Genomic DNA, 26,766 nt, shown 5'->3' on the forward strand with positions numbered 1-26,766 from the left:
AACATAAAAAATGCCAGCTGGTATAAATGAAGATACTGATAATTCTGTTGAGCCCAGACAGGGGAGGATCTCCTCTTTCTTGCTGGCTCCATTACCAGGAAAAAGGAAGAGTCACAAAAAGCAAATCCAAAAGGGCAATCCAAATCAAAAAGCAGTCCAGTCCAGATCCAAAAATCCAAAGCAATCCAAATAATCTTGTCTAATTAATATAACAAGACTATATAGCTACTATAATTAATAATAACAATATACTATAACTATTCTTACCTGATACAATAATATACAGCCCTAACACATATATGACACAATAACGACAATGAGAGTTCTCTAACTCTCTGACTCTCTGACACTACAACTGCTTCTGCTACTCCTGCAACACCCACAAGGTGGCGCGCGTTTCGAACCCCCTTTATCCGGAAGCGACACTCAGACCGAACCGATGACGTATCCACACAAACCGAGGCCTCGTTTGTCATCAGTCACGTGATTTTCATGTTAACAACACAAGCCTCGAATCGCGGCTTCATCTGGCACGCCCATTTTTTCTCGACACAAGCTCCGACGCCTCGGTTCAAATGTCACATCACTAGCTGCAGCACAGATGTAAATAAGGTTGGAAAAAGACTGTTTACTTTCCTGAGGGAAACGGGATTATGATTTCACCATTTCACCAAGAGGCATCATTTAAGTTTTGACTGTTGAAGACCATGACGTCGACCATGTGTTGCCTCTCATGACGTCACAATATATATATATGTGTGTGTGTGTGTGCAGGCGTGTAGTCCTTTTTTATAAATCAACCCTCAACAAACTACTTGTCTGGCCTTAAAAATGTATAATACAGAATTATTTATCACGTCCACGTAGCCACGCAAACCGTATTATCCAATAACATTTGATCTGTACAGAGGTAAAGGGAAGTAGATATAAAAGATATATGTTTTTAGTATTTGAGTACCCAGGAAAGCACTAAATATAAAAATATACATTTATTATTATTATTAAGTTACATAGTGTACCTTTAAAACCAAAGATGTTCATCAGTGATTGTATATCAAGAGTAGGGACAAGTTTGTGTGTATTTTGTTTTGTAATTTCACCAGAATGAGAAGAGAGTCTGCTACTCAACGGTTTACTTTGTAGTAGATACATCTGTACCACACGATGTTTCAAAAAGAGGTGGAGACATGTCCCACCCGTTTCGCCCGCAAATTACACCTATTGCTTAGCTGTCAATCTGTGTATGTTGTGTTTTTATGGATTCAGTATTTATTTTTTTACTTCAAAGCTGTTTTGTGAGGGTATCAACTCTTAAGTTCATTAAAAGCAGGAGAGGAAGAAGCACTTCACCTACAAACTAAACACAATTACAATAAATGTGCCTTCTCAACTAAAAGATTTTCGCCCAGATCAAACCACATTTCTGTAGAAAACCGACCACAGCAGTTTCAGTTTGACTCAGATGAGCTGCTTGTGTCACAATGTAAGAATGTTTCACACGCTTGCTTTGTTCTGTTTTTGCTGGTGCCTTCTGACAAGTAAGTTATAAAATGTTTATATGTTTTGATTAATATCAGTGACATTTTTCACAGCTAAGCCACATTTTCGTGGGTTTTAAATTATGTTAACTTTCCATGTTGTAATTACACCATTAATTTAATGTTCATATATCTCACCTTTCTTTAATAAGTTAGTTACAAACTACAGCTGATTTCAGGCTTTGTAAACCATCAGGAGCCTTAATCTGTGTAAAAACTGTTTGTTCTCCAGGTGTGTTTGGTGATTCAGTGTCAGTGATGGAGGGAGATTCTGTTACTCTAAACTCTCATACTCAAATACATGAAGACGCCTACATAATGTGGAGATTTGGACCTGAAAAGGCTCTCATAGCTAAAATGAATAAAAAGAAGCAAATCTTCTACACATATGATGTTCTTGATGGGAGATTCAGAGACAGACTGAAGCTGGACGATCAAACTGGATCTCTGATCATCACAAACACCACAACTGAACATGCCGGAGATTATCAACTAAAAATACATGGACTGAAACTGACATCAAAAACATTCAATGTTTCTGTAAGCCTATATGGTGAGTAGAGATCATTTGTCCATGCCCTTCAAATATTCTTGCTTTTAAAAGGAATATTCAGTACAAATTATGTTCAATCAACAGCATTTGTGGTGCAATGTCGACTACCAAAAATATTAACATACAAATATTTCCTTACTTATTTATTAAGCAAGACTCAATGTGAAGCGCTTGCATCAACGAAGCCGTGATAAAGTGTGTTGATTTAAAGTAGAAAACTGGGGTGTTGCAATAATCCAGACGAGATTAAATAAAAGCAAGAATAAGCTTCTCTATATCTTCAAAACTTAAAAACTGTCTCACCTTGGAAATATTTTGTAATTGATAAAAACACGACTCAACCTAATTCTTAATGTGTGTAGGGTCTGGACCCATCAGACACACACTAATTATTCATTATATACAAAGGTTTATGAAACTCCAAAACTAACATCCCAAATGAAACGAACACAAGGGCAGAAACAGTGTCATGTTACAGGGCTGATAAGGAGATTTTACGACCTCTGAAGAAATGTGGCCACATGCACAAGAGAGAGACAATGGCAAGACAGAAACCCTCTTTAAAACAGACTTTGCTGCATTAATCATAGACTAACTGATCTATAAATGAACATGCTTCATAGCATTGTGTAAATGATTTACTGTCTTGTGTACGATTATGTATATACTATGGTATGTATTTTATTATACAACCAGCTAACGGTCAATGTAACCTCACCTGTATCATGCTTCCTACCTAATTAATCCTCATTTAATGACTCACACTTTGATGTACATCACCTTCTCTTAGAATGCAATGTGGATTTGTTATTTATATATGAGCATGAATGAACAGTCTAAGCATGCTTGGGACAAAGACCATAAATCAACTAAGAGCCACTTTCCCTCTCAGACATTTCACCTTTCTTATTGGTCGAGTTCAACCCTTAGGGGTTGGATCTTTCTCAGGCTTTATTAGAGACAGTCCACATGTAACCTCCCTCTCTTGGGTTTTCTCATCCAGCCGCAACACTGTTTCTGGTACTGATACTGATACTGGGGAACCCCTTCCCCCTCAACAGGGCCCAGGGCCCTGCAGGCCTTGATCCAACTAGATATGGGCTCATGCAGGAGAGAGAAGACTCTCTCACAAAGAACCAAGGACAATCTCAGGAGTTTGGAACCACAACTCCAACCAACAAAGACTCCAATCACCCACTCTTCCGACTTCCTCACTTCTCCTGGGTGCTCGGCGTGGCCTCAACAGGGCCCAGGGCCCTAGGCCTTGACCAAACCAGCCATGTGCTCATGGAGAAAGAGAACTTTCAAACAACTTCCATTTGCCTCTGCCAGAACCATCAACGACTTCAATTTTCCACAACTTCAAGAATTGTTCCCACTACAAATGCAAGTTTTCAATTCAATGAAATGTGAAAACGAAATGCTGTTGTTTCTTTTTAGAGTTTACATGGATCTTATCATAGTTCCTTTCCCTGTTTTCCATTTCATCCTGTCACTCACCTATTTATGTATTTATGTAGGTATGTACAGTATGTATGTATATTAGGGATGTGCATCTCCATAGCTGAGGCCGATGCGATACGCATCTCGATGATTAGCCAACGATACGATACATTAACCCTTTCACGCGTACGATCACACCGGTGTGATCAGTCTTGGCTGGTCCCCGGAGCGTACGATCACACCGGTGTGATTAGAACGGTCAGTGCATCACATGATCAACTGCTAAATTCAAACGTGCTTTCGCGCGTTGGCTGGCGCTGAGCCAGAGACAGACGCACTCAGTGCTGTCATATATCACAACTATTGAGTATTTTAAACCACATAATGTTTATTTTAGGTTTCAGACATTTAAATACACATAAGTACTAGCAAAACAGTGATTTTGAATTAGTAAAATAGACACTGATGTCTATGGAAACGGCTACAATAATCATTTCCATTATAATAAGACAAAACGTTTTATTCATATCAGATACACATTGTGTAAGTAGCTTTACATTTTACCCTATTCTTCTCCTAGTTCACCGGCCACTTACTTTCATGTATTTCGTGAGAAACAACAGATCCGATTCTCTGAACTGTGAAACAAACTAACATGGCGCCGCCCATCGCGCATCCAGCTCAACTAACGCGATTGTTATAAAGACGTTTAAACAACAAAACACATCGTTAGCTTTTATGCCGATGCACCGATGCGAATCGGTGAATCTTACCATCCCTAATGTAGGTTTGTTTAGTTTATTCATGTTTATGATTTAGTTAATACAACTCTGATTCACTGCTTGCAAACAAAGTCTCTTTTACGATTTTGATCTTGCTACATGCTCAAAGCTCTGTACATGATAAAAAATAATTATTCTTCTGTGGCCATGGAAGATACCCTTTTCTTAGAATAAATTAATAATCAAAAGAGTTCGTTGGACGAACTGATTAATTGATTGTAATATTAATTTAGCCATGTCAAGTTAATCCAATTAACTGACCCAAATATTCATAATTAATCATAACAAGTTATTATTGATTATTAATATTTCATAGAGCTAAGTTCATTACATGTGATATTAAAAATTCACAAAATAAACACCCACATTTCTGCCTAATATTGGGAAACACTTTATTAAGAGCAGACTCAATCTGACTTTTATTAAAGCCCTGAACGATTATCATGACTTCAGTTTTCTCAGTATGCAATTGCAGATAATTACATGCCATCCAGTTACTTATATCTGTTAATGCTTGGAGGATATCTAAGCTTGTCGATAATTGGAGCGCAGTGATAAATATAACTGTAAATCATATGCAATTTGTGATTTTCCAGATTACAGAGCCAAGAGGTAACATCTAAATTGAAAACAAATTTGGTCTCAGCAGGGAGCCCTGTGGAACACCATAGATGATTGTAGAAGGGGAGGATAAATTATCTCAAACGGAGCAAGTAAACATCACTCCCCTGATCTCTAAAGGCGCACTAGTGACTGACACTAGAGACTTTAGCCTTCTTTTTAGAGCGCCCGCCTCCCGTGCGGAGAGGCCCAGTTTTGAGTCCCGCTTAAAGCGGGGCAGTTTGAACGGGAGAGGCTAAACTTGCACTGGCCTGACAGTGGAACAGTGCCTATTGATGGTTTTGATTAAAAACCCTGCATTATGGCAGTTAGTAGTTATTAATTTTGAGATATTAGCAGAACTTTTAGCCTTTGGTGAACTAAAAGCCCTTTCAACTGCTCAAAATTAACACAAAGTTTTGTTGATGTCCATGCACTTTCTAACTTCCTGAACTCTCTCCTTAAATCCAAGGTACTTGATGAATAGGGGCAAATGGAAATTGTTTTTGTGGCAATCAACATTATTCCACAAATGCTGTAAATTGAGTTTAACTGGCGCTGAAACCAGAATATTACTAAACTATTTACATCTTGAAATGTTTAATAATTTTGTAGTTTGAGAAGATAGAAACATAATCATCACACCAAACACTCAATCAACAATTTTGTTGACTAGATCTATCCAGATCTCTGTTTATTCTTTCATGTTTTCCAGCTCGTCTCCCTGTTCCTGTCATCAGCAGTAACTCTTCAAACTGTTCGTCAGCATCAAATTGTTCACTGCTGTGTTCAGTGTTGAATGTGAGTGATGTGACTCTCTCCTGGCATGCAGGAATGAGTGTATTGTCCAGCATCAGTGTATGTGATCTCAGCATCAGTCTCTCTCTACCTCTGGAGGTGGAATATCAGGATAAAAACACCTACAGCTGTGTGCTGAACAATCCCATCAGCAACCAGACCACACATCTGGACATCAACACACTCTGTCACACATGTGCAGGTACCACAGCACTGATGATATATGTGTGTATTTACTGACCTGATCTCTGTCTTCTGTTGTAGATCAGACTGATGGGTTCACTTCTTCGTTTATCATTTCAGAACGGGACGGTCAGTCTACTTCACAACCAGTCTCAGTGTCTCTGATAGTGTGGATCTCTGCTGCTGCTGGATCTCTGATGATTGTTGTTGCAGTCATTGGGATCTTCTGCATCTGCAGGAAATGTAGAAAAACAGGTCAGTAGAGCAAGCAATGAATGCATAAGGTGAAATATTTATCTTTTTCAAGGTACAATTTTAACATTTTGGATTAAAAAACATTGTTGTTTTAACCTGTGTGTGATTATTGTTTATGCAGTTCAGACCCAGGAAGAAGACAGAAATAATTCAGCATCCTGTCAACAAAAAACACAAAAAATGGTAAGATCATTTATGATCATTTATGTTAAAATAGGAAAGAAAGACAACAGATTATAAGAGTCACCCAGTGCGTTTTTAACCATTACTTTTTTAAAGGATTAAAGAACCATTACTTTTTTGTATGTCACATGAATCGGATATGGGTTTGAAAGAATGTGTAAACGGATGGTCAAAAAAAACAAAAAAAAAACAGATATAGGCAACACATCAGAATTGGGCATCAAGACCTGCAGTGTAAACGAGGCCTTAACAGAGATCAAGGATGCGGACAGAACCGCCTTCTTAGATGCTCCCATCTCCTGCACTGGTCTCTTTGGCCCCGTGTTGGACGGATTTGCTGAGTTCTACACAACGGCACAGAAGGCATCACAGGCAATGCGACACTTCCTGAAAAACAAAATAAAAAACAAAATCTATGTGAAGTGATACTTTCTTTTCTCCAAAAGCTGCTGGATGCAGGCTGTACTCCATCCACGCTCAAGGTCTATGTGGCAGCCATCGCAGCCTTCCATTCACCGGCGGCTAGCCAGTTGATAGGGAAAAGCGACATGATTGTCCGCTTCCTAAGGTGAGCAAGAAAGCTTAACCCTCCAAGACCCCCTACAGTGCCCTCCTGGGACCTATCAATGGTCCTTTGGGCTCTCAAGGGGCCTCCATTCGAGCCACTACAAACGGCCAAATTAAAACAGCTCTCGCTCAAAACTGCATTACTGCTAGCCCTAGCATCAGTTAAGCGAGTTGGGGACCTTCAGGCGCTCTCTACCAAAGCTTCCTGTCTGGAGTTTGGCCCTGGCGACTCTAAAGTCATCCTCAAACCGAGACACGGCTATGTGCTCAAAGTGCTTTCAACCCCGTTCAAAGCACAAGTGATTACGCTCTCTGCTCTTCCCACATCATAAGATAAGCAGCAATTACACCTACTCTGCCCGGTCCGGACTCTGAGAACATATGTTCAACGCTCCGCCCAGTACAGACAGTCGGTTACTAACGTAACCTCAGTTCCCTGAGATAAGGGTATGAGTATTGCGTATACGGCCGTGCTATGACGCACACGACTTGGCATTCGTCGCTTCAGTCGATAAACCTGAATCCATGGCAAAACCGAGCGTCTTTTATAGGCAGATGCCCCGCCCATTCTGGCGGGCTCTGCGTTCAGCATGGTGGGCATCGCACCATTGGCGCAATTACGCCGTTTTGCCATAGGTCCGTGCAGTTACCACTGACCAGCCAATAGCATGCTAGTGAGTCTCAGCACTATGCACTGCGTTATTACATAAAGGGCTTCAGTATTCGGAGAAATTGAGTTTCCCCATAGCGTAGAGCTACGCAATACGACTTACAGTTCGAAAGGGAACAGCTTATTAATGAATTTTGAAGGGCTCTTATTTTACATTTACATTTATTCATTTAGTTGACGCTTTTATCCAAAGCGACTTACAATTGCTATATATGTCAGAGGTCGCACGCCTCTGGAGCAACTAGGGGTTAAGTGTCTTGCTCAGGGACACATTGGTGTCTCACAGTGGATTCGAACCCGGGTCTCTCACACCAAAGGCATGTGTTTTATCCACTGCGCCATCACTACCCCGTACAATTTTGTAATACAACATCAGAATGTCCTGAAACAGTGCAGTTGACACTGTGATAAGGTGTATTCTCCATCTGAGGTGAATCTGGCCTGTGGAAACTAGGATAATGATTTTCTGAATGTATACAAATGAGCAATGTTTGGAGGGCTCTTATTTTGAGATAGACAGACAGACAGACAGACAGATAGATAGATAGATAGATAGATAGATAGATAGATAGATAGATAGATAGATAGATAGATAGATAGATAGATAGATAGATAGATAGATAGATAGATAGATAGATAGATAGATAGATAGATAGAAATGACAGACAGACAGACAGACAGACAAATAGACAGACGATGGATGGATGGATGGATGGATCCGACTGAATAACTGATTGTGAAATCGCCTAATTGCGTCGTGAAGCACGTGTATAATCAGTCCAATGGAGAGACGAGACGTCATAGGCGGCTGACGTCATCGACCAGGAAACTATAAAGCACACCTGACAACAGACCGCGTTAGCTTCTGTGCCTTCAGCAAGCGCTCTGTGTGAATCTGTCTCTGTCTATTTATTGTTGTTTGTCCACAAGCATCTATATATATATATTAGACAGGAGTATGGAGATCAAACAGCTTTGGATCGTGTGTTCGTCCCTGCCCTCTCTTCATTACGAGTGGAGACACACGCGATTCATGTGTTTGTTTGGGAGAGGAGCATGCACGGTCAGCTCTAGTAAATTGGGGCTGACAGTGTTCATTCATAAATTCCCTACGTGTAACATATGCACTATCGAGTTTTAGCTCTGCTCTGGTTGGCTTTCTTCTCGAGGGAAGAAAGTAGGGTGGCCATTCGTCCGGATTTTGGCCGGACAGTCCGGATTTTAAGCCTCCTGTCCAGCGTCTTGAGGCGCAGCGTGAAAAAGGACGCGGAGACTGGCCACTTGATGGCGCTATAACTGTTAAAAATGTGTTAAAATGATGTAGAACTATATGGCAAATCAAATCCCATGAAGTTTCTGAAAGCGGCCCTCTTCCTGCCTGATTTGCATAAAACCTCACAAAATCGGGCGCGCATGCGTCACGTGATCCTAAAGAAGCTTGGAAACTTTTATGGACGTTGGGCCATTGGTGGCGCTTTAACTGTTATAAAGGTGAAAAATGCTCTACGCAGAACTTCACCAAATTAGCTGAGCATGTGCGCCGTATTATTCTCAAGAAGCGTTACGGATCGGGCCATCAGTGGAGGTAAAAGGTGGGGGAAAATTCACACCAAAATACACCTCATTTCCATGATAAATGAGCTGAAAATGCCAAAAGCTACCTTTTCCCTCTCTGAGGTACACTAAAAAAATTACTCTTTAAACTTACTTAATTTAATTATGGACAGTGGTTCCACACAAGCAAATTGCGTTTTGTTAACATTAATGGGATTTTTTTAATCTACACTCACCTAAAGGATTATTAGGAACACTATACTAATACTGTGTTTGACCCCCTTTCGCCTTCAGAACTGCCTTAATTCTACGTTGCATTGATTCAACAAGTTGCTGAAAGCATTCTTTAGAAATGTTGGCCCATATTGATAGGATAGCATCTTGCAGTTGATGGAGATTTGTGGGATGCACATCCAGGGCACGAAGCTCCCGTTCCACCACATCCCAAAGATGCTCTATTGGGTTGAGATCTGGTGACTGTGGGGGCCATTTTAGTACAGTGAACTCATTGTCATGTTCAAGAAACCAATTTGAAATGATTCGAGCTTTGTGACATGGTGCATTATCCTGCTGGAAGTAGCCATCAGAGGATGGGTACATGGTGGCCATAAAGGGATGGACATGGTCAGAAACAATGCTCAGGTAGGCCGTGGCATTTAAACAATGCCCAATTGGCACTAAGGGGCCTAAAGTGTGCCAAGAAAACACCCCCCACACCATTACACCACCAGCCTGCACAGTGGTAACAAGGCATGATGGATCCATGTTCTCATTCTGTTTACGCCAAATTCTGACTCTACCATCTGAATGTCTCAACAGAAATCGAGACTCATCAGACCAGGCAATATTTTTCCAGTCTTCAACTGTCCAATTTTGGTGAGCTCTTGCAAATTGTAGCCTCTTTTTCCTTATTGTAGTGGAGATGAGTGGTACCCGGTGGGGTCTTCTGCTGTTGTAGCCCATCCGCCTCAAGGTTGTGCGTGTTGTGGCTTCACAAATGCTTTGCTGCATACCTCGGTTGTAACGAGTGGTTATTTCAGTCAAAGTTGCTCTTCTATCAGCTTGAATCAGTCGGCCCATTCTCCTCTGACCTCTAGCATCAACAAGGCATTTTCGCCCACAGGACTGCCGCATACTGGATGTTTTTCCCTTTTCACACCATTCTTTGTAAACCCTAGAAATGGTTGTGCGTGAAAATCCCAGTAACTGAGCAGATTGTGAAATACTCAGACCGGCCCGCCTGGCACCAACAACCATGCCACGCTCAAAATTGCTTAAATCACCTTTCTTTCCCATTCTGACATTCAGTTTGGAGTTCAGGAGATTGTCTTGACCAGGACCACACCCCTAAATGCATTGAAGCAACTGCCATGTGATTGGTTGATTAGATAGTTGCATTAATGAGAATTTGAACAGGTGTTCCTAATAATCCTTTAGGTGAGTGTATCTAAGCTCCTTGTGTTGTGACAACACAACTGAATGAGTCCAAACAAATCAATGGAATTGCTTCCCTGTAACTTAAACCGGTTAAGTTTAGTGAACATGCTTTAGTTTATTTAAATCTTCACTGACAAATAAAAGTATGTAGGATTTACATAATTTCTCAATTGAAATTCTATACTATAGCTTGCTATTAGCTTATAATAGCACTTATTAACATATTAAATGCTAAGATGTATCGTCCTCTTGGAATTATAAGGTTCTATCTGACATTTTTGTCAAAATTGAGTTATTCACATATTCATATTCTGTGACAACTTATTTACATTATGTGATGTGTTTTTTTTAAGTTGTGTACATTGTGTGACTTTTTATTGAAAAAACTAAAAGGTTCTATCTACAAAGTTGAACTCTAACTTGGCTCTATAAGGTTCTATCTGCGTGTGCCAATCAGCACTTCGAATGCACAGAACCAATCAGGATCAACTTTATATGTCATGTCGCCGGCTTTTTCCTTGAAGACAAGAAGAAACCCCATAAAGGCATAATGCTATACATTTACAGTAAATTAAATATTCACTAAATTGTGCCATCATTTTTAATGTTATTATTTTAATGTTTATGTAAACAAAAAGAGCATATTGATGCTAATTTTATTTGTTATTTGCTGGTTTTCGACATACAACTGTGAATTGATTTTGTGTAGTATTAGTACTTTTTGAACAGGATTCTGTGATTACTGTGATCATTTTGGTCACTATTATGAAATGAAATTTTCATGCCATTTCATCTCTAGTTATGATGCACTATACAATCAACTATAATTGTGTTTTACAGTATAATATGCAAAGTACAATTACTATAAAAAAAATTAATCTCTGATTCTGTTCTTTTCTCTGACATTTAAGGGTGACACATATAGGCCTACAAAAACTCTTTTAGGTCTAAAACAGTTTGGATAGTTGTTAATATGAGAGAGTTATGAGACATTATTAAAGAGATTTAAGTATTGTATTGCATGAGTAGCTCTCGGCCACTTTCATTTTTAAAAAAGTAGCTCTCAAATGAAAAAAGGTCGGAGACCCCTGAGTCTCTCCTCGACGGCTCTCTTCTGGAGATTCCGCTCAAAGGGGGACTTTTTCTCTCAGGCGACCGGGTTGATCCTTCACACCCCCACCCAGAATTGTGGATACTTTGGGCTTGACCTCTGAGGGGGCCCAGCTCATAAGTTCAGGTCTATCAACCAGTGTTAATTTCGTTGACGAAAATAACGACGAAAATTATTCGTCAACGACATTTTTTCACAGACGAAAACGAGACGATAACTAAATAAAACCTAGTTTTGAATGACAAAGACTATGACGAAAATCTATTGACATTTTCGTCAACGAATAAAAACTAGACGAAAATGTTAGATAGTGACGATTTGGGAAGCGATCCGTCAGAACTGATGTCCTGCGTGTGTGGTAGATGCGCACATTTGTAGGCTACTGTAACGTGATCTACCCCGCGGTCATAAAACGTTAAAAAATGTGAACGTCTGGGAGAATGAGTAGAGCAGACATATAGATCTCTGAATAAGAGTGACGATGCAAAAAAGAGCTCTATTCGGTGCGGTTTTCTGTGCGCACACACCTAACCCGAAGCGTGCAGTCATGCACAATACACCTACAGCGCGCGAGTAGGCTACTGAATTGAGCTCTCTTTCGTGTCTGAATGGAGCGATACACAACAGTATGTCTAAATGTCCTTTTTGGAGAGTATTCATGTAAACTATGCTGGTTATGTCTTAAACTGTGAGTGTGTCGGATGTGCATCAGTGCAATTGTATCCGCATGTCATTGGACATGATCCGACGTCTTAAAGTGACAGTGGCAATAAACCTAATGCGGTCCGTGTCCTTAATTTTGATCAAGCAACAAAAGAAAAAGAGAAAAGCATTCACTGTTTGTTAATAGCTTTAATAAGGATTAATTATATTTAATTCATACAAATAAATATGTCTGCTTGAAAGAATAAAGAATGATGTGTAAGTAGTTATAAGGAATGAATATATCATTCATTGTAAAGAAGACTGTGTTGTACTTTAGGAAAAGTGGTTTTATTTCATTTTAAGATATTTTTTAAGTAACAGCCGTTAAATCTGTATCTGTATTGCATGTTCAAACTTAAAAATCATTCATATTAATAGGTTAATAGATGTTTTCTCCGGGAGTATATGGGTTTGGAAATTTTAGAGAAATTCTAAATTAACGCATTACAATTGAACTAAACCCATTATATTTTAGTCGACTAAATCTACTGTAGATTTAGTCGACTAAAATACAATTGAACTAAACCCATTATATTTTAGTCGACTAAATCTACTGTAGATTTAGTCGACTAAAATGTTATTGTATTTCGTCGACTAAAACTAGACTAAAACTAAAACAATTCAGATGACTAAAATATGACTAAAACTAAATGGCATTTTAGTCAAAAGACTAAGACTAAAACTAAATCAAAATTTGCTGACAAAATTAACACTGCTATCAACTGAGGCTGTTGAGACCATCCTCCACTCTAGAGCTCCCTCCACAAGGAAACTCTACCCCTTGAAGTGGATATTTTTCACTTCCTGGTGCGGAGAGCACCCGCTGGACCCAGTTATCTGCCCTGTGGTTGCAGTGCTGGAGTTCCTGCAGGAGCGTTTCACCGCAGGTCTATCCCCCTCCACACTAAAGGTGTACATGGCAGCCTTAGCTGCTTTTGTTAGATTTTATGACTTGGATCTAGGCTCTCGGGGTATAGAAGCTCTAAGAAGCTCTCTTGCTTCTTAGTGTGCGCTATGACTTCACACAGAACAGGCATTTGCTATTATGGCGTTGTGGGTATAGTGTTCCCACCGCGTCTCGACGCAGCTCGAAAACATTTTCAATTCAGATGACGGTATGACGGTCTTACCGTTATAGCTAATGTATGCGCAAAGTGCATTTCGGGGTGGCGGCTGGCTTGACCGCAGTACACTACATCCTCCAGATAAAAATATAGATTATACATTACATAGACGACAGCGATCATTAAACAATAGGCTACATACAATAAATTACAATTTTCAAATCTTAAAACTATGACCGGTCAAAGAAGTTACTTTTTTTTTTTTTTTTTTTTTTTTAAATATGACTGCATTTTTTCTTGCAGAAATCAAAGAAGGAGGCTGTGTATGAAAATTTCCCCAAAAAACGATGATCAAATACCGTGGAATACTGGAATAAATGTGAGCCCTGACTCACACCTCATAGTTTACATTAATTCTCTGCCAATATGTTTTAACTTTAGTTTCACACTCTATCATGTGTTATTGTAATGTCTGAAATTGTGTTTTCTGTGTTAGTTTAATTTAGTGGTTCACTAACTCATCTAAACGATCTATTTATATAATGCACATGGAATTTCACTTGATTTAACACAGTATTTTTGGATACATTTTTTTTGTCAATAATATTAATAATTTATTTACATTCTTTATTATTGTGTTACAATCTGTAGCCTATTTTGTACTGTGTATCTTATATATTGTATTATATTCATTTTGTTAATTTATGTTGGCCTAACCGTAAAGTGCACTGTCTGGAGTACCCGACTATGGAATGCCAAAGCTGACCAAATAATAAATAAATAAATATACGAAGAAATAAAAACAAATACATACACAAATAAATATATTAAGAAATGTACTAAAAAACAAACAAAAATAAATGAGTATTTATACTTTTATTTCCTTATTTATGTATAATTGTATTTTTTCCTAATATATATATATATATATATATATATATATATATATATTTACTTATTTATGCATTTATTTATTTATTTATTTTCACATTTATTTATGCATATGCATTTATGTCTACATTTTGATGTTTGCGAGGTGGTGGAAGAAAGTAGGCCCATCTAACCCAACTGTATCTCTTGTCTATACATGGCCACATGTGTATCCGACTGCAACCTATAAGTTGCGCACCCAAACAGCCTGTCCCGAACAATCCAGTCAATCTCCAATAATGCCAGTGGTTCTTTAACCTGCAACCAAGAAGAATAACACGCACACACCGACACAGTTTTCTCTGTTTATTCTAATGAATAAAATAAGTCATATACTGTCATTGTTACATCATTATGTGACGTTTGGATATGTGGTTTGGGTGTTTTGCTATTTTTCTCTCTTCCGTGCTGTTCTCTACCGCTCTCCATTTTTACTTTCACTTTTGCAGGTGATGTGCTGATTGGTTCGTCTCTGCTGTCAATCATCAGAGAGAGAGAGAGAGAGAGTTTTTTTTTTTTTTTTTAGAAACTATGTATTTAAAATATTTCTCTGTTTCTGTATATATTGGAGATGGTAAGTGGCTCTTATGCTTGCGAGATTAACCAGACCTTGACCCTTCAGTCCAATGATACCCCAAAAAAGTTCACCATTGTCTTTGAATATTTACAAGGAGATCATTTAGAGGGTCCACACAAGCAAGTTTATGCCATAATGAAGATGCCACAAGATTATTAATTATAAGAATACGTCCTCTGGAAGATATCTGAGGGAGCAATCATTTCCATTTTTCCAATCGACCTTTTATTTTCTCAATTTAGACCTTCCCAATTTTTCTTATTGAAGTTTTCATTTCCTAGATAGACACTAAGGTATTTAAAACCTCTTTTCCAAATCAATCCTCCAGGTAAAGTGGGAAAATCTCCACTCCATTTTCCACTAGTAGAGATTCACTTTTGCTGCAATTGACTTTTGCAGAGGAAATACATTGAAAATCATTATAATTTAAAAGAATGTGAAAGTGAGACATGAGCTGCGCTGTGTGGTGTGTCTCGGGTGTTGCTGTTACATATGCAAGAGAGAGTTCAAATGTTAATTCTTCTCCCTTGAGGGGTTGCCCAGACTTATTGGCACCCGCCTTACACAACACACACTGAAGATCAACTGATGATCATCTAATGTAAAAAAACAACGGTCTGCAAACTGTCTGAGACAGAAGAGAATGAGTCCACAAGTCTCTGCTTGCTGCTTCTTTGTGATCAATATCTAGAGCAGCAGCACAAAGAAAAAATGAACAGTAGAGAGAGAGAACAGAGCAACACAAACTCAGCCCATCCATCATGACTTTACAAGACGTAACAAACATAATAAAGTTGCTAGTAAAAGTAGTGCATCAGTGATGAAATTCCTATAACTAGATGATTCAATATTAGCTTAGATATTTCTGATAACAAAAATATTTTAGAGACGCACAGATTCCAGATGTTATGAATGAATCATATGTTTTTGTTGTTTTTTCGCCCGCCACCACCCCCCCCCCCTCTTTGGAGGACAACTTTATTTTTAATAAAACAGAAAAAGAGCATATATACACAATATATTACAATACAGACAATAAATGTGTATACAGTAACTATTCAAGTAACTATTACTATTGATATTACTATCACAGTAACTGTGAATAGCATAACTATTCACCCCGTTCAGTGTGAGCCTGGGTACATAAGTGAAGGGGGGGTTATAGCACCATGTACAAGGTGTAACACGTAACATAGGACAAGTGACAGACAAACAACAACAGAGAACACATCTTGAGCAAATTATTCTTATTCTTATTATTCCTTCCTTTTTTCTCCTCTTTTCTTCCCTTTCCCCTTTTTCCTTCCTTCCCCCTCTCCCTTCCCTCCCTCTTCTTCCTCTCCCTCCCATTCTCCTCTCCTCTCCCTCCCCTCTCTGCCTCCCCCCTCTTCTGTTGATCTGAAATGTAGGCTATATTAGTTGATCACGGTTAAGGTGTTTGAGGGAAAGTGGGTTTGAAAACATGTTATGCATGAGTGTAGATGCCTATATGTATGTATGAAGTGATAGCTGCAGTAACAGAAGGGGTGAGGTATGTGTCTGGTTATATACACGGCTTATAGTTATGTTTGTGCGATATTGAGAGATGTCAAGATGTCAAAAATGTAAGAAAAGGGGACCATATATCTTCATAGGCTGATATTTGCTTTATTCTGTATGCATTGTATTTCTCCATTGAAATATATTCTGATATTAAATTTATCCAGTGATTGATGTGGCAAGATTTCTTTGATTTCCAGTTTTGGAGAACTACTTTCTTGGCGACAGCTAAAGAGATGAGCAACGGATTCCTATATTTTTGTGAGATATGGATTTCGGAAAGGTCGCCTATGAGACAAAGTATTGGGGATAATGGGATTCTGTGGCTCATGATGGAATCATATGTTTTTTAATAATATCACATAAGCATACAACAATTTTTCAAGGTCATTTTCTAGTTTCAGAAGAGAAATGTTTTTTGTGGGTTTTACTTATAGGCACTTTTTTTTCTCTCGGCTGATGTAAAGATAAGAAAACAGAAAGAAAAATGTCTAGAAGTATTGTGCCCAGAATACAAGAAACACAATATTTGTCTCACAAATATTGAAGGTAGATGAGTAAGGGTTAATGTAACTGTTTAAACCATAAATATTAGCAACATAAGAATACCACACATTTCCAGTAACAGCCACAATACCAGTAAAAACACCTGCAGTATCAGTAGTGGAGACTGTCTTTGTGTTGAGAAGGAATATCTTGGTCATAATACCCGTCTTGAGGTAATTATGGAAACACAGTCAGTTCTATCAGAGGATGTAAACAGACGGGAGAAAATAACTGATATGTAAAACCAGATCAACATTATAGTGCAAATGTTAGATATGCAGAAATGCAGAGATATAATGTCTCACTGTTTCTCACTGTATCAGCTTTAATAAACCTCTATATACTGAGAAACATCTAGCACTCGCTGATCTACTGCTGTAAACTGTTGCTCTGTTTCTTACTTTATTGCTCATACACGGTTTAAGGCTAAATGTTAATTTATCATTTAAATCATTACAATTCTAAGAAATCAGTTCTGGATGTCTTATTTAAATGTAGTTTTATTAACAAAGTTCAGGAGGAGAACATTCAGATAATTATCATGAGGAGAGCATTCAGTTAATCAACAATTTATATACAGCAGACTTACCTCTGTTCATTGACAGTTTATCATTATCCCTCCACCACCCCTTCTCCACACTTTTAGTTATAACTTTTCCTGCCACCGGGGGAATACTCTGCAACAAATCACGAGCTCGGTGCCTCTCCCCCGGACAGCACGCCAAATACACATAAACCTTTACTCTTTCTAATTATATGTAAATGTAAACTCGTGAAATTGGTTACATTAGGTGAATTTTGACTGGTGTTGGTGCCGACTATTGAAATCTTGGAGTCGTGACACAATTACTCTGAACGATGAGAGTTTCAGCTGATCCTCGTCTCTCCGTCACTTCCTAATTCTCTTCAGTGTCCACTGTTTTATTGGGAGCCTCGGCATGAGTCTGGATGTTCCATGTCCTGCAAAGGAATGTCATTGGAATGAGGTGGTAAGTTATCAGCATCACTGTCCTGAATGTTATTGGGATCGTGTGGTAAGTTATCAGCATCAACTTCCTGAATGTCATTGGGATCGGGTGTTGGGTTATCAGCATCACCCTCCTGAATGTCATTTGGATCGGGTGGTGGGTTATCAGCATCACCCTCCTGAATGTCATTGGGATCGGGTGTTGGGTTATCAGCATCACCCTCTTGAATGTCATTGGGATCTTGAATGTCATTGGGATCGGGTGGTGGGTTATCAGCATCACCCTCCTGAATGTTATTGGGATCGGGTGTTGGGTTATCAACATCAATGTCCTGTAAGAAAACAGATTCACAGAAGGTTAAAGTGGTGAGGAGGTTTGTTGCAGTTACACAAACATGAAAATACTACGGACTTGGAATTATTATCAAACTGTCATCTCCTGTATTAAGTATTATGATTTCAATATCACATGTGTCTAAAATGCTTAAACTGTTCTTTGTGTTTTCTAATAAGACACTTGCTCTCTAAAAAAAAAAAAAAAATCATTGTTTTGATGGCCTCATCTGTAAATATCTGATTCTTTACAGTTTAAAATAAAAAAGTAAGGGGCAAAAAAAGGCAACATTTCACATTTACATTTATTTTATTTTATTAAACTTCCTGCTCTGCTAGCTGACTTCCTGCTCTGCTACTGTTCGGACGCTCTTGCTTACTGCTCCGCGCTTTGCTCTATCGCTTTTATATTTTTATATTTTATCTCCTTTTATCAACAAATTTTAACTTCAGCTAATCAGCACAGTGCTCAAACGCTTGGATTACTACAAAAAAGCAGAATTATTTTTACTTGACCAGCCTCCCACTGAAAGCTTACATTCCGGGGAAGAGAAAATCACAACTGTCTACACTCATAAAGGATAAGAGAAAATGCCTCTCCTGGAATCTACTTGCTGCATTAACTGCCACAGACTTTTACAAAGCATTGTAGTTCTTGAAACAAAGTTATTTGTGGGACCACCAAACCAGACGGAACACACAACAGAGCTTCACCATGGACGCCCTCAGCATACAGCCGGTGAGTCCCATGAATCTAGTCCTCCTCGACAGGCCATACTGAGTGTAGAGAAACAAACCGATCGACTTACAAATCGGTGGCACAAACAGGGAGCGAGACCCAAAGGCACTCGAGACATCAGATTGTCACGAGTATCACATATTGCCGCAGTAGCTTCCTCTACCCCAGATACAGCTCTGACAAGGATTGCAAACACTGGTCTCCTACCACCACCTATACATCTTGAGAACAGATTTGAAGTATTAATGAATGGAAATGAGAAATTCCCAAACGTGATGAATGTGATCGAACACAGACTGAATCAGCCAGTAGCTAACACTGCTAACTGGCGCTCAAGGTCGAGCAGACAGCGGCACTCAGCTCAGAGCGCAGCCGAGCACAGGACTCTGATAGTGGGTGACTCCATAATCAAAAACATTAGTAGCAGGGATACAACTACATGCTGCCTTCCACAAGCAACAACTTCTGATGTAAACAGTGAACTTGAGAACATTCTGACGAAACATAAGACTGCAAATCGACTCATCATTCATGTGGGGAAAAATGATATTCATAAAGAGCAGTCAGAACTCCTTAAGAAGGATTTCAATGAACTTTTTGAAACACTTAAAAGACTGAAAGTTCAAACATTCATCAGTGGACCACTCCCAGCAAGAGGAACAAACAGGTTTTCACGGTTGCTTGGGCTTAACACATGGCTGCAAAAAACCTGCTATTTAAAAGGAGTAAACTTCATTGACAACTTCAATCTTTTCTGGAGTCAGAGGCAACTGTTTCAACAGGATGGCCACCACCCAAACAAACTTGGTTCAAGAGTGCTAAAGGACAATATCTGCTTCTCCCTTAATCATCCTTCTGCAGTGTGTGCCAAACCACTCAACCTGAATGGCACACACACACCTGGACACATGAATGACCACAGGATTTCACTTCAGCACCTGAATGGACATGCGGTTGACACGTCACACAAGGACAATGATAACACCACTCAGCCACAACAACTTCTGCTCACGGACACAATCTCAGCTGAGCCCTGCCCACAGAGCTCACCACAGACAGAATGTGACATATTAGACCTGCTCCAAGATTCAGCACCCAAGGACGACTTTCTGGAAAACAGCCAGGGAAACCAGGACAGCATATTACAGCCGATAACACCAGAGCAACAGCCCTCATCTCACCAGACACATTTTCTCTATCTCCAGCATCTCCACTTCTGTGCTTCTCAGAGAAAATGGAAGAACTGGTGTTTGCTGGAACCAAACTATCCCACTCTTTTGCTGCAAGCCCCCAGATGTCAACCAAAAAGCGGCAGGCCCCACATCCACCAAAGCCTGCAGGCCCAGCTCGCCCTCCCCCTCCTCCTGTGAGAGCTCTTCGGCCTCTGCCACAGCGCCAGGGCCCACACCCTCCTCCATCGGCCCGAGGTGAACCAAAAACAACTGATACCAGCTCTCAGTGATATGTGTCGGGTCTCCGCTATGACAACAGTAACTTATTTAAATGTTTACATAACAAGCGGGAACCCAGTGTGCCTGTATCTTTCTCTATTGCTGTTCGATTACGTGATAGAAAGTCTAAGGCCTTCAAAAGCCGTACAGCAAACCCATCTAATCTGGTACCTATTACACGCCAAACTAAGACTGCTGTGGGGACAAAAAGTAAGACTGTTAAGTTAGCACTTTTAAACATCCGCTCACTTAAAAATAAATCACTTCTAGTCAATGACTTAATAACCACATACAACCTGGATTTTATGCTTCTAAATGAAACCTGGCTAGAAGACAGCTGCAGTGCAACAGTCCTCAATGAAACATCTCCTCCTAACTTTACTTTTATGAGTGTCTGCAGAGCTGTTAGGAGAGGTGGAGGAGTAGCTGCTCTTTTTAAAGATGTCTATCAATGTAAGCAAACATCATTTGGTAATTACCCGTCTTTCGAATATCTGGGTATTGTGTTAAAAGGCGTTCCACGCATTTTACTTATTATTCTTTACAGGCCTCCAAAATACTCTTCAGCCTTTGCTGAGGACTTTACAGAACTGTTATCAACAATTTCCTCTGAGTTTGACTGTTTTGCTATTGCTGGAGATTTTAACATTCACATAGATAATGCAGAAACCAATATGGCAAAAGAAATCAAAACTGTTTTAAAAACTTTTGACCTGATTCAGCATATACATGGGCCGACACACACTTGTGGACACACTCTAGATTTACTTATCAGTAAGGGTTTAAACATCTCATCGATTGTTATTAAGGATGTAGCACTGTCTGATCATTTCTGTATTTTCTTTGATATATTGATCTCTCCTGCCATTGAAGCTAGATCTGTGTCTGTCAAGAAGAGATGCATAAATGAGAACACTAGTGTACTATTTATGAAGGCTATATCTTCAACACCAAGCTTATCTGCTGACTCTGTTGATTTTCTCCTTGATTCTTTTAACTCAAAAGTTAAAAGTGTAATTGATGATATTGCTCCTGTGAAAGTCAGGAAGAGTGGTAGACAAAAAGCACCTTGGAGAAACTCAACAGCAGTGCAAAATATGAAAAGACAATGCAGAAAAACAGAGCGCATGTGGCGGAAGACAAAACTTGTAGTCCATTATAACATCTACAAAGACACCATCCATGCTTTCAATATGGAACTAGGCAAAGCTAGACAGACTTTCTTCTCAAATATTATAAACAGCAACTTAAACAACACACGCACTCTTTTTGCTACTGTAGAGAGACTGACAAACCCCCCAAGCCAGATTCCCAGTGAAATGCTCTCAGACAGCAAGTGCAGTGAGTTTGCTTCTTTCTTCTCTGAGAAAATCAATAATATCAGAAAGGTGATCAGCACATCCTTGAGTTGCGCTGGGGTCAGACAGATCAGACCACAACCAGAGATAGCAGCTACTATGTCTGATTTTGAAGAAATTGATGGCAAAATTTTAGAAGAAACCGTACAGCACCTTAAAACATCAACCTGCGCCCTTGACGCACTTCCCACATCTTTCTTCAAAAGTGTGTTAAACTGTTTAGAAGCAGATCTCCTAAAAGTGGTAAATGCCTCACTTATCTCTGGGAATTTTCCAAACTCCCTGAAAACTACAGTTGTCAAGCCCCTCCTGAAAAAGAGCAATCTGGATAAGACCATCTTAAGCAACTATAGACCGATCTCAAATCTTCCTATCATAGGCAAGATCATTGAAAAAGTTGTCTTCAATCAGCTGAACAAATTCTTAAGCTCTAATGGATACTTTGACAATTTTCAATCTGGTTTCCGATCGCATCACAGCACAGAGACAGCGCTCATAAAGATAATAAATGATATTCGCTTAAATACTGATAAAGGCAAATTATCAGTGCTGGTACTACTCGACCTCAGTGCTGCATTTGACACTGTCGATCACGACATACTTCTTGACAGGCTGGAAAACTGGGTGGGGCTTTCTGGGATAGTCCTAAAATGGTTCAGGTCATACTTAGAAGGGAGAGGTTATTATGTGAGTATAGGAGACCATAAGTCTGAGTGGACATCCATGACTTGCGGAGTCCCTCAAGGCTCAATTCTTGCACCACTCCTGTTCAACCTGTATATGCTCCCAATGAGCCAAATAATGAGAAAGAACCTAATCTCTTACCACAGCTATGCAGACGACACACAGCTCTACTTAGCCCTATCGCCTAATGACTACAGCCCCATTGACTCCCTGTGCCAATGCATTGATGAAGTCAACAGTTGGATGTGCCAAAACTTTCTTCAGTTAAACAAAGACAAAACTGAAGTCATTGCGTTTGGAAACAAAGATGAAGTTCTCAAGGTGAATGCATACCTTAACGCTAGGGGTCTAACTACTAAAAATCAAGTGAGGAATCTTGGTGTGTCTCTAGAATCAGACTGTTATGGGTAGACGTGACTGAATTGTCGTGAAAAGATGAAAGCACTCAGGAGAGGTTGGATGAGTTTGGTTCAGATGGGATATTTTTTATTTTTCCCAGTTAAGGCCAATGCAAGGCAATACAAAATTAACAAAACAAAAAAAAAAAACAAAAAAAAACTGTTTAGTAAATAAAGTAAATTGACATGAGAGTCCAAAAAAACAAAAACAAAACAACAACAATCAAATGTTACAGCTGTTTGAAAATTGACCTTAACACAAGTCACAATATTTAGCGTGAAGACAGACTTATGTCCTCTCACTCACGCTCCTCCCGACAGAATGACAACACTAAACTTTATAGTCCTGAGGTCACCCCTGGAATTGGAACATACCAACACATGATTATGGTGCAGGGGTGGCTCAGCTGACAAAGACATAAATGCTTAAAAACAGCTAAAATACTACTTCTATGAAACTAGAAAATTACAGAATATTATTTCTACATTTTCAGCTAACAATTGACAAGCAACAAGTCATATTCTACAGCTGCAAATAAATAACTCAAACTCCGGGTCATTTGGTATTGACCCGGAAGTCATAGCGTCATTTAAACCCCACAATCGCGGCAAATTTCCCTTTACACAAACACACCGGAGACGTCCGTACGACAAAGATGGTATGTCAAAGCTATGTTTCTCTTAAACTAAATAAACGGATACATACTGAAAACATGTGTTGCGTGATTATTGTAACTGATTATGACTGTAACGTAAATGACATGATTTTCTTTAAAACGGCAAGATATGTATTGATAGAAGTAGCTATAGCATATAAATCACCGCAGTACTAGCTGTTAAAAGTGTGCACACAAAAACTACGGGATATATGAGAATTTGTAGTGAAAGGCTAGAATAACAGCAGATTTGTAACAGTATAAATATTAACAGAAGACATTAATGTGCTAGACAAACACATACAGGTCACATTTGCACTCAGTCTTTGTGTACTGGAATAGGCAGCATATCGCTGCCGTGACGATATGCGCCCCGTCACACAGACCTTAGTTTCAGTAGTCATGTCAAAGCAATAACTAAATCAGCATACTATCATCTGAAAAATATTGCAAGAATTAGATGCTTTGTTTCCAGTCAAGACTTAGAGAAACTTGTGCATGCTTTTATCACCAGCAGGGTGGATTATTGTAATGGACTCCTCACTGGCCTTCCCAAAAAGACCATAAGACAGTTGCAGCTCATACAGAACGCTGCTGCCAGGATTCTGAGCAGGACCAGAAAATATGAACACATCACACCAGTCCTCAGGTCTTTACACTGGCTCCCAGTTACATTTAGGATTGATTTTAAAGTATTATTACTGGTATATAAATCATTTAATGGCCTAGGACCTAAATACATTGCAGATATGCTCACTGAATATAAACCCAACAGATCACTCAGATCATTAGGATCACATCAGCTAGAAATACCAAGGGTTCACTCTAAGCATGGAGAGTCTGCTTTTAGCTATTATGCCAGCCGCAGCTGGAACCAGCTTCCAGAGGAGATCAGATGTGCTCCTACAGTAGTCACATTCAAATCCAGACTCAAGACACTTCTGTTTAGCTATGCATTTACTGAATGAGCACTGTGCCACTGTTCGTCCGACTGTTTTTACTGTCCTTTATTTTATTTTTTTATTCTAAACTGTTTTAATTATTCTGATTTACTTTGATTATTTTAATCTCTTTATTCTTAACTGTTTTAATTATTCCTATTTCTTTTGATTTTTCTATGTAAAGCACTTTGAATTACCATTGTGTATGAAATGTGCTATATAAATAAACTTGCCTTGCCTTGCCTTGCCTTGCCTATTTAACACATAATTAAAATATTATAACACATAAATTAAATAACACATTATTACATTATATTCACACCATTGTTCTTTGTCCTTTTTTCTTGCACAGGAATTATCATAATCTTGCTAAGTCAGCTGTGTGTAATACTTACATTCTGTGGTACTGCTGTATGGCTCTTTCTGCGATAGTAAATCACACCAACAGTTACACCAGCAGGAACCAGCAGAACAGCAACAACTATTCCTGCTACAGCTCCTGAAGATAAACCTGAATCTGGAACATCTGAAGACAGACATTATTACTGGAGAATAAATGATAATACATACAATGTTCACTAATAATATCTCTGACTGATATTTACACCACTTTGGTCATCAGTTGTATGATATTGATTTAACTGATAAATGTGGTAGTTTTTATAACAACAGCAGATAAAACAGCATCAGCACTGTAAGCTCAACACAAAACATCAGAAGAATTAATAATATGCTTTTTTATGGTAATTACATTAATAAAAGTTAGCTTTTTTCTTTAGCTGTCCACAACCAAACACTTTTTTGAGTTGATTTGAAAACATTTGGACTGGAAATATTGCTCAAAGGAAAATGCATTGAATAACTGAATTATACCAATGACAGTAAGATTCAGCAGCAGAAACACCTGAAACACAAACCAACAGATGCTGGAGGATCTTTTGCTGAAAACAAACAAAAACTGCAAAACTTGAGAGAACTGTGAACAAGACTTTGCATAAGCCCTTTCTTGACTCTCGATCTGAAAAGAAACACTTTTGTCTGTGCCTAACTCTGACCTTTAAAAATATATAAACTGAAAATGTTATTAGTAAACTAAATGTTATTAAATGACTCACCTTGGACATTAACACTGAAGATCTTTTCACTGTCGCTGCTGCTGCTGAAGATCTTCAGTTTATAAACTCCAGAGTCTGTGTTTCTGGTGTTTGTGATGGTCAGAGATCCAGTCTGATGATCCAGCTTCAGTCTGTCTCTGAATCTCTCATTACACTGAACATCTGTACAGATCTTACTGAGATCTTTATTGATTTCAGCGATGCGAGTGTCATTATAATACCATCTAATATCATCTTGTTGGTTTGTTTGAACACCAGTGTTTAGAGTGACTGAATCTCCCTCCATCACTGACACTTCATCTGAACCAACACCAAACGCACCTGAAGAAGAAACAGTTAACATAAGAAAAACAAAACTATGCAACTATTATTTTCTAACAGATCAGATTGTGGGCAGAGAAATATGTCTGGATTCGTAATGTAACAGATGGAAACAAACAGCAGAAGAACATCATCGATTCACTCTTTCACTCATCAGACAAACATGAATGATCTTAACACACAACCGACAAAACACATCCCTTTACCCCCTTTCACTATTTGCATGTTCATATAATCAAACATTTTCATAGTCTCATACTGGATATTACATGGATGAATACCCATAATATTTCAGAAAGCTATGCAAAGCTATACGTTCACCGAAATAAAAATGTTAATGTAAATTGTCTTACCGTAGTCGAGTAAAATCAAGATCACCGAGAGCAAATTTAAGAGAAGCAACATTTTCCCCACTTTCACCCTTTAAAAAAGTCAATGAAGATTCTGATTCATAAAAGCGTTCCGTTCTTCTGCAGATTGCAACGTAGTTCTAACTAGTTGAAGTGAAAGTATCTGAGGCTTTTAATATAGGCTACCTATAGAAGGTGGCGATGACGTTTTCTAATATGCATATTATGCAAAAAATGCTTTTTGCCGTGTTCCTTTTGTAAAATAAGCTATAATATAAACATAGACCAACTTTTATCGCATATTACATTGCTTAAATCTAACCCCCCAGAGTTGTTTTTACAATTTTAAAGAATTTGAAGAGGCCTACTGTTGAGTAAAGTGATTTATTATTTTAGTTATTCTAATAATAAAACAAGG

At 38.8% G+C, this 26,766-nt stretch overlaps 1 protein-coding gene and 1 long non-coding RNA gene across 2 annotated transcripts in view; one reads left to right on the top strand and one right to left on the bottom strand.

Annotated features, from left to right (window-relative positions):
• The window catches only part of LOC130086911 (uncharacterized), a 255,212-nt gene extending 229,203 nt beyond the window's left edge, over nt 1–26,009 (bottom strand). Inside the window, exon 1 of the mRNA XM_056253140.1 lies at nt 25,678–26,009. Within this exon, the coding sequence (XP_056109115.1) occupies nt 25,678–25,963 (286 nt within the window). The 5' untranslated portion in view covers nt 25,964–26,009. The remainder of the gene's footprint in view (nt 1–25,677) is intronic.
• On the top strand, nt 6,021–13,827 carry LOC130086955 (uncharacterized). The gene is made up of 3 exons (XR_008807291.1): nt 6,021–6,152; nt 6,274–6,335; nt 13,747–13,827. It is a non-coding gene; the product is annotated as an uncharacterized LOC130086955 (long non-coding RNA).
• Nucleotides 26,010–26,766: the final 757 nt, after the last annotated feature.

The sequence above is a fragment of the Rhinichthys klamathensis genome, unplaced genomic scaffold (genome assembly GCF_029890125.1).
Source record: "Rhinichthys klamathensis goyatoka isolate OS25496 unplaced genomic scaffold, OSU_Roscu_1.1 h1tg000103l_1, whole genome shotgun sequence".
Classification (NCBI taxonomy): domain Eukaryota; kingdom Metazoa; phylum Chordata; class Actinopteri; order Cypriniformes; family Leuciscidae; genus Rhinichthys; species Rhinichthys klamathensis.